The sequence below is a fragment of the Alexandromys fortis genome, unplaced genomic scaffold (genome assembly GCF_014885135.2).
Source record: "Alexandromys fortis isolate MF-2015 unplaced genomic scaffold, M_Fortis_MF-2015_v1.1 scaffold_266, whole genome shotgun sequence".
Classification (NCBI taxonomy): Eukaryota; Metazoa; Chordata; class Mammalia; order Rodentia; family Cricetidae; genus Alexandromys; species Alexandromys fortis.
In genome coordinates this window covers 1,117,357-1,126,698 of record NW_026068155.1, presented here as the reverse complement: position 1 = coordinate 1,126,698, position 9,342 = coordinate 1,117,357, and the positions used below count along the sequence as shown (strand labels likewise).

General features: G+C 36.4%; 1 protein-coding gene across 1 annotated transcript in view; it reads left to right on the top strand.

The window, feature by feature from the left end:
* Abcb7 (ATP binding cassette subfamily B member 7) overlaps positions 1–7,031 on the top strand; it is a 167,416-nt gene extending 160,385 nt beyond the window's left edge. The window contains exon 16 of the mRNA XM_050127331.1: positions 5,044–7,031. Coding sequence (XP_049983288.1) covers positions 5,044–5,259 — 216 coding nt within the window. The 3' untranslated portion in view covers positions 5,260–7,031. The remainder of the gene's footprint in view (positions 1–5,043) is intronic.
* Positions 7,032–9,342: the final 2,311 nt, after the last annotated feature.

Genomic DNA, 9,342 nt, shown 5'->3' with positions numbered 1-9,342 from the left:
TGATCTTGTATCCTGCCACATTACTAAAGGTGTTTATCAGCTGTAGGAGTTCTTTGGTGGAGTTTTTGGGGTCGCTTATGTACACTATCATATCATCTGCAAATAATGAAAGTTTAACTTCTTCCTTTCCAATTCGAATCCCCTTGATCCCCTTATGTTGTCTTATTGCTATTGCTAAAACTTCAAGCACTATATTGAAGAGGTATGGAGAGAGTGGACAGCCTTGTCGTGTTCCTGATTTTAGTGGGATGGCTTTGAGTTTCTCTCCGTTTAGTTTGATGTTAGCTGTCGGTTTGCTGTAAGGGGTACCCTCATCCATTGCTGGTGGGAATGCAAACTTGTGCAACCACTTTGGAAAGCAGTGTGGCGGTTTCTCAGGAAATTCGGGATCAACCTACCCCTGGACCCAGCAATGCCACTCTTGGAAAATGATCATTTTTTAAAGTGACTAATTTTGTTTTCATTGTAGGTAAAGTAAAAATATACTATTTTATCACTTTTGAGGGAATTACTATACAATCTTACTATCTAAATGTTCTCAGCAATCGTTGTGATTGGCAGATCTGAACATTTTTAATAATTGTCCTTTACTCCTGTCTGTATGGATCTTTTTCCCTCACCTCTTAGCATTTGATTATTTCTAACACTGTTCAGTTTTTCATATCACATACAGAGCTTTTGCCATCATTATCATTCTCTTCTAATCAATACTTCTATTTTTTTTATTGTTTTGGAAGCCAGTGTACTGAGAGTTAGGGGATGGGAAGCAATTGTGTGCTTTCTAAAGCTTGAGTTATCAAGAGGGACTTTTTTGTGATACTACAGATTGAACTCAGAGCCTATACATGCTATCAAGTGTTCTACTGTTGAACTGTATTCCCAGCCCACAAAGGTTTTTTTTTTCATTCCACTAATATTTAGACAGTATTCATTATTGTGATATTTATACCCTTTATTCTATAAGAAATTTATATGTTTGTGACTTTAAATGTGTTAGTTTGTTCCTAAATGTTGACATTCTTTAGAAAATAAGTTGTTTTTCCCAATATGGTTAAACCAAAATATCTTAAATGGTAACTTAAACCTTACTATATCTTTGATATTTAAGAATCTGAAATAAAATCTGATATTTTGTACTTTTTTTAATTTTTTTAATTTTGTACTTTTTAAACTAAGCTTAACAAATTATATGCAGTCATGCTCTCAGAGCTTTTATTCAATAATAGAAAATATTGAGATTTCTTAGTAAATAACGTATTTACATATGTCTGTGCAGAAATGTCACAACATTGCCCCATGGGTTTTGAATTACAATTAATGTATTAATGGCCATAGCATATGTAGAAATATAAACTTTCTTGGTATTTTTGTTTGTTGGCCCTCTAATTGGTTAATTTTATCACTTCATTTTCAATTGGGGGTTTGTCTGCCACCTCAGGCATTGTCAAAATTTGTTTATATTTCTGTTAATATGACATGCCTATGAGACATATGATTGATCATGGAAGATTAAACACACTTACTTTCCTTCTCCATCCCAACTAAAAGAAAAGTGAAGGAATAAAATGAGTATAATTATAAATCATATAATTATAAAGATACTAGAAGAATTAATAGTGAACAAAGAATATCAGCAGATATGGGGAAGATGTTAAGTAGATAGATTAGAAGGACTGAGAAATTTGGATACTACTGGACTCCTTGAATGTGGCTGACAATGAGGGCTGACTGAGAAGCCAAGGACAATGGCACTGGGTTTTGATCCTACTGCATGTACTGGCTTTGTGGAAGCCTAGCTGTTTGGATGCTCACCTTCCTAGACCTGGATGGAGGGGGGAGGACCTTGGACTTTCCACAGGGCAGGGAACCCTGACTGTTCTTTGGACTGGAGAGGGAGGGGGAGAGGAGTGGGGGAGCGCGAGGGAAATGGGAGGAGGGGAAGGACGAATCTACTTGGCTTACAAGTTACAGTCTTTCATTGAGGAAAGCCAAGGCATGAGCTGATGCAGAGGCCATGAGGGATGCTGCTTGCTGGCTTGTTCCCCTTCCCTTGTTCAGCCTGCTTTCTTACACACCCGAAGATTACCTGCTCAGCGATGGCATCACCCACAGTACTGGGACTTTCCACATTAATCAATCAAATACATGCCCTCCAGACTTGCCTACAAGCCAATCTTATGGAAGCACTCTCTCAATTGAGGTTCCTTCTTCCCAGATGTGCCAAGTTTGTATCAAGTTGACAAAAAAAACTAATTAGGATATTAAATATAAATGTATAATTATATTTATTACATCATATCACCAGGTTATAGTTCTTAACAACTTCCCCATGTATTGTATAATACACAAGTGTATTATAAGGATAAATAGTCCAAAGGGAAGAGTTGGTAATTCTATGGAAGTACCCATTTTGAAATTATTCTGTATGTAAGTAAGACTGAGCAGCATATACTGAGTAAATACACAGCTCTTAGAACAGAGATCTTACTTGGGAGAAGAAAGTTGCAAGTAAAAAAAATCATCAGAGGATAGGAAGACTCTCACAAGGTTTATGTTTTAACAGAATTACCCATATAAATTCCTTATGCAGAAAGTATTCTAATTCTGTCTACTGCAAAAGCCTGGGAGCAATGAAATTCTGAAAGTAATGAGCATTCCCAGCACACAGATTTCGGACACTAAATTACTATTTCTCACTAAAAGGACCCAAACCTTCTTCAGTAAAAGCTGATCTGGGGTAGGGCAACTAATGAACACATGTCACAAGGACACAGGAACCACATTGAATGACCTCCCACTGGCCAAATGTGGGATAATTAGAGCAGTCAAATGAATAATGGTGCTAATGAGTTGTAACATACTGAATAAAAAACTAATTTTTGCATCCATGATAATACTTTTAAAACAAGAAGTGCCAAGGGGAAAAGAAAAGCCCTTCTTTAAGAATACCACCAGCCAGCCTATAGAAGGAATGATAAATTTAGAAAATCAGATTTTGCCACCACCATTGTAATAATTGTGTTTAGAAAACAGTCACCGCTGGCTGATAAGACTATTGAGGAACAGATTTTTCAATCGGTTTGAAAGTAAATCCCATAGGTTACTTATTATGAGCATAAAACTTGATGGTTAAATACAGAAATTTTCTAGATACCTTTAACCACAAGATCAAATTTCATATCAGTAATGGAGCAAACCAACCTCCTTACCTTCTGATATGATGCTGCATTGAAGACATATTACTCTTTTTAATATTTTATTTTTAGTTATGTGTATATGTGTAGGTCTGTGGAATAGAGAGGTTGTGCTCATGAGTTTAGTGCCAGGAGAGTCCATTAGAAGGTCTTGAATCCCCTGAAGCAGCAGTTACAGGCCATTATGAGCTGGGTACTGGGAACCCAGCTCAAGTTCTCTCAGAGACGAAGAAGGACTCCTAATAGCTGAGCCATCTCTGACCCCACATGACTTAATAATCAGGAAAAAACTAGATAAATCCAAACTGAAGGGCAGTCTATATTAAAAAAAAAAAAAACTCTAAGCGAGTTAGACCTGGACATTTAAAAAATGTCAGTGTCACAAAGAGAGAGTAGGACACTGCTAGAAATGCATGTGTAGATGCAGGCAGTATTCTCGTTACTGCGCAGACCACAGCTCCTTTGCATTGTACTCAATAAACTATTCTTGAAAAGGGAAAACTATTGAAAATCAGTATTTTGGTTTTCTTCAGCTCCTAGGTGGAAAAAAAGGGCATTGTTGTAATATTTACTAAAGGTTGAAAATGAAGCATATGTTAAGATAAGAGTATCATGGCGTTGCTAAATTTCTTGGGTGTGATATAATTATGTCAGGCATGTAAAATTGTCCCTTACTTTTAAAGATATATACTAATGAAATATTAGAAGTATAATATCAGTATGTACAGCTCATTCCCAGATTGTTTGACAAAATAGAATATGATTTTATGTACAGGTAAAAATATGTCCTTATTGCATATAATATATGAGAGAGAATAAGTAGAAAGTGAGGCAAAGCAAGTATGGAATGAAACTAAGCAAATGAGGCAGTTACTAAGTTTAGGAAGAAAAAACTGTAAGAAAAAATATATATATAATCCCAGTGTCTACATGATTCATCATGAAACATGTAATCATAAAGTAAACAACATAAAATACGTGCATAGACATAACAAAATAAACAGCAAGAATTTGTGATGCAGGAGGTGTTATTAGAAGAGTGAAAAATTCAGCAGAGGAATTATGGGATGATTGGAGTATTGACTCTTCAACTTCCTTAATAAGTTCATAAATAATGCCATAAATCAAGAAGCAATATAGCCATATATGTGTACACATCCAGTACTTTGGCGTTGGCACAGACTGACTTCACTAATATTACAGAAAGTTTCTATTTGGAACAATTCTGTCTATAAGAATACCCATGAAAGTGACAAATTCTTTTTGTCTCTCATCATGTTTAACAGTAGCCATCAGATAGGAAATAATTCTGGATCAGAGCCTGGAGTCCATGCCAAATCAATGAATGTTGTGTTTAATAGGCACTGTTAACAAAAAGAGCTACTGGAAGAAGTAAACTTAATTTTCATGAAGTCTTCTTTATTTCATGAAGTTTTATTTCAGAATTCACATGGATTTAACAATATTGTTTTTAAATCCTTTAAATCCCTGTATAAATAACAGTTCTTTTGATTTGAACATTTGCTGATTACAGAAAATATCACCTTTTTAGAATTTTAATCTTCTCTTTATGCCTTTCAGAATGAAAAATAAAACAGTAAAGCTTTATTTCTTTATATACTATGATGTTTGTAGGATTGGGAATCTCATAGTTTTTGTTAACTGAGTCTGGGTAGTACAGCAGTGGAGAAGCATTCCTACCTCAGTTCTTTCCAGTGGAGCTATGAATGAGGAATTAGAAGAAGTGTTTTAATAAATACAGGTCCTTCAAAAATCTTTCCTTATAAGTTACTATATAGTTTTAGGTAAATGCTGGTTAACTGACATGTACCTTGTGTTTACTTTTTAGGGGAAGGTAGCTGAACGTGGTACCCACTATGGTCTGCTTGCTAACTCTAGCAGTATCTACTCAGAGATGTGGCATACACAGAGCAGTCGTGTACAGAACAATGATAACCTCGGATGGGGAGCAAAGAAAGAAAGGCTCTCCAAAGAAGAGGAAAGGAAGAAGCTCCAAGAAGAAATTGTTAACAGCGTGAAAGGCTGTGGCAATTGTTCCTGCTAAGGAACACAAGACTATTTTTGTCTTTCTTTTTGTTGTCTTGTTTGGTTTTAGAGTACACATTTGCACTGAAGCAAAACTTGTTCATAAATTTTCAAATTTTACATTCTCATTCCTTTAATCTTATTAAATAACATATATTTGAAGGAGGGTCTGATTTTTATGTCTTTCACCATCTTTTGAATGTGACATCTATAATTATCCCCAAGTTATTTTTCTTGTTCCTGCCCCAGTTGTGTTCAGTGCATAATTCTTGTTACCATTTGATTTGACCCTATAGTCATTTTTGAAGTCTGATATTCATTTGCTATTGATAACCAGATGAAGTAGAGTGATTTCCAAATTTATGCAGTATTTAAACCTCCTTTGTGCTGACAAGTTGTAGAGAGAGTGGCTTTTTTCTCTTATAATTAAACAGGAATAAAAAAGAGAAGAGTGTAGGTTTTCTCTTCCTTCCTCCCTCCAATTATAGTTCTTCGTCAGTCTGAAAATTAATTTGCAAATACATTTAATGTTGGAACTTACCAAAATGAACTGTACTTATACTTTGGGCATTTTCCTTTTTGACACCTATAGTAAGAGTTCTTATTATGTCCTTTTGGGAGAAAAACTCACATTGGTATAGAATAATATCTTTATATTATTATACTGCAACTCTTCTCTAGTGATTGGAATTTTATTTTGACCCCCCACCCAAGTTTTTGTTTTGGACCAAAATTTATTAATTTTTATTTCAAGTCTCAGAAACCTTGATGTCATTTGAAAGGTATTATACTGGCAATGATCGCCAAAGTTTAAGGAGTTAATGGTCTTTCCTATTTCTATCTTAAATGCACTGCTTTTGCTATCTGAAATTATACAATGAAATAAGTAAATAGGATGTTGTACATCCACACATGTGAATGTCTATGTACATGCTAATATATGTATATAAGTCAGTGTCCCCTTAAAATTATTAAAAACATTTGATAAATAGGAAAGAATTCCATCTATAGGTATATTCTTTAGGTGACCAGATCTCTTAATCTGTATTGACACTTCACAATTGCAGTTTATTGTAACATTTTTTCTTACTTATTCATAATTTAATGAATTTTTGTTAAGTCTAATGTAAAAGAGAGACTAATGATATAGAAAAAAAATTTTACCTGTTAGAAATAATTATTAAAATGATAATACACATTCACTTAAAAAAATGTTCTCTTAATTCAGACATAGTAAAGTACGCCTGGAGTCTCAGCATCAGGAGGTTGAGTCCAGGAATTTGAGGCTAACCTGGGCAATATAGTGAGACCCTTTCTCTTGTAACTGAAAAAGGAAACAAAAAGTTCTTCTCTTGTTTCAATATGAATTTAATTTGTTTGATAATACCCATTCATTTTGAAACATGTGTATCTCATGAATGGCCACATAATCATTTATAATGTGGCTTTATTTCTCAGGAAAGGTCCTAAACTGCTTGTTACATTATGGTTTTAATGTGTTTTTAATGATAATTTAGTGTGGGAGAGATTAATATTTTTTGATTTGTGTTATTGTAATTGGTGAATAAATACCTTCTGTTATATAATACTTTGCTGATCTGAAGCCACTATTTCAGTTAATCTTTGATGCCAAAGTAATTTTTGCAGGATCTTACTTTTAAAATTGAAAGTAACACTGCTATGTTTTGTAGTTTGTTTTGTTGATATTTCTTGCTCTCGGTATGTAGTTATCAGTGCTATTCTCGAGGGGGGAAGAGTACATCCTTTGAATAAATCAGTTACATTACTGCAGATGTGATTAAATTTAGATAAAAATTTTGCATCACTATTAATTCCTTCATTTGCAGCAATGCTGATGGAGATGATGGAACTCACACAGACAAGCAGAGTGTAATAATCATTAGTAAGAATTCTCCTTGAAGTGTACATAGCAGTGTTCAAAGAAAGTTATTTTGTGATATAGGGAACATTTACTCCAGGAAAGTAGGAATATTTTCAGGATAGGGATAATATTCCCACTAAGATTTTGAAACTGTTTTCTTTTCATATGTTTGCAGGTGGTTCTTAGGCATTTGTAGTCATTAACCTCTCTTTCGGCTAACAAAGCTATAATTATCTAAAAAAGACAGAGTAGAGGCAATAACTAAGTCTTAAAGACATCTTTTTAAAAATTACATCATCCTTAGGTGGTTCTATAGAGGGAAATAATAGACAGATGAAGATGAAAGACAAGGTTCCTAGGATGATTCAGTCATGGGAAATGCCAAGAAAAGGGCAGTTAATTATAATGCACTAATTTTTACATCACAATATTACATAATTAGGCAAAAAGGATAATTTGTATGAATTAAAAATGAAAACAGCATTGCAGCAGTGTTTTTTTTTAATATATTGGGAAGAGTAAGCTATACTTTTAAAATTTGAGCTTTGAAAATAGAGCAAGATAATGGGGGTTCATTTCTTAACATCTCTTTTTTTTCTTTTTTATTGAAAGAAAAAAAATTTCCGCCTCCTCCCAGCCACCCATTTCCCTCCCCCTTCTCCTACTCCACTCCCCCTCCCCCACTCCTTCCCCTCCCTCTCCAGTCTGAAGAGCAGTCAGGGTTCCCTGCCCTGTGGTAAGTCCAAAGTCCCCCGCCCCCTACATCCTGGTCTAGGGAGGTGAACATCTGTAACGGCATAAGCGAATGCAGACAGATTGTCAAAATATAGACAGCTTTAATGGAGGAATAGACTTACAGAACCACCTTTCCCGCGGAGACCGGGAAAGCAGAAGCAAGCAAGTGCTCGCCAAATTTATAGGAAAACTTTAGCCTGAGGCGAACACGCCCCCTAAGGGGTAGGACTTATCCCTACAAACATCCAGACTGGCTAGGCTCCCACAAAGCCAGAACATGAAGTAGGATCAAAACCCAGTGCCATTGTCCTTGGCTTCTCAGCAGCCCTCATTGTCTGCCATGTTCAGAGAGCCCAGTTTTATCCCATGCTTTTTCAGTCCCAGTAGAGCTGGCCTTGCTGAGCTCCCAATAGATCAGTCCCACTGTCTCAGTGGGTGGGTGCACCCCTTGTGGTCCTGACTTCGTTGCTCATATTCTCCCTCCTTCTGTTCCTCATAGGGACATTGGGAGCTCAGTCCGGTGCTCCAGTGTGGGTCTCTGTCTCTATCTCCATCCATCACCAGATGAAAGTTCTATGGTGATATGCAAGATATTCATCAGTATGGCTATAGGAGAGGGCCATTTCATGTTCCCTGTCCTCAGCTGCCCAAGGAACTAACTGGGGACATCGCCCTGGGCACCTGGGAGCTCCTCTAGCTCCAAGTCTCTTGCCAACACTAAGGTGGCTCCCTTAATTAAGATTTATGCTTCCTTGCTCCCTATCAAACCTTCCTTTATCCCAATCATCCTGTTTCCCCAAGTTTCCCCCATCCTCCCCTTCTCACTTTCTCTCCCCATCTCCTCTTACCCCCTCCCACCTCACCCCAAAGATCCCAATTTATTGCCCAGCAATCTTGTCTACTTCCCATAACCAGGAGGATAGCTATATGTTTTTCTTTGGGTTCACCTTCTTATTTAGCTTCTTTAGGATCACAAATTATAGACTCAATGACCTTTATTTATGGCTAGGAACCAATTATGAGTGAGTACATCCCATGTTCATCTTTTTGGGTCTGGGTTACCTCACTCAGGATAGTGTTTTCTATTTCCATCCATTTGCATGCAAAATTTGAGAAGTCGTTTTTTACCTCTGAGTAGTACTCTAATGTGTATATATTCCACACTTTCTTCATCCATTCTTCCTTGAAGGACATCTAGGTTGTTTCCAAGTTCTGACTATTACAAATAATGCTGCTATGAACATAGTTGAACAAATGCCCTTATCATATGATCGGGCATCTCGGGTATATTCCCAAGAGTGGTATTGCTGGGTCCAGGGGTAGGTTGATCCCGATTTTCCTGAGAAACCGCCACACTGCTTTCCAAAGTGGTTGCACAAGTTTGCATTCCCACCAGCAATGGATGAGGGTACCCCTTTCTCCACAACCTCTCCAGCAAAGGCTATCATTGGTGTTTTTGATTTTAGCCATTCTGACAGGTGTAAG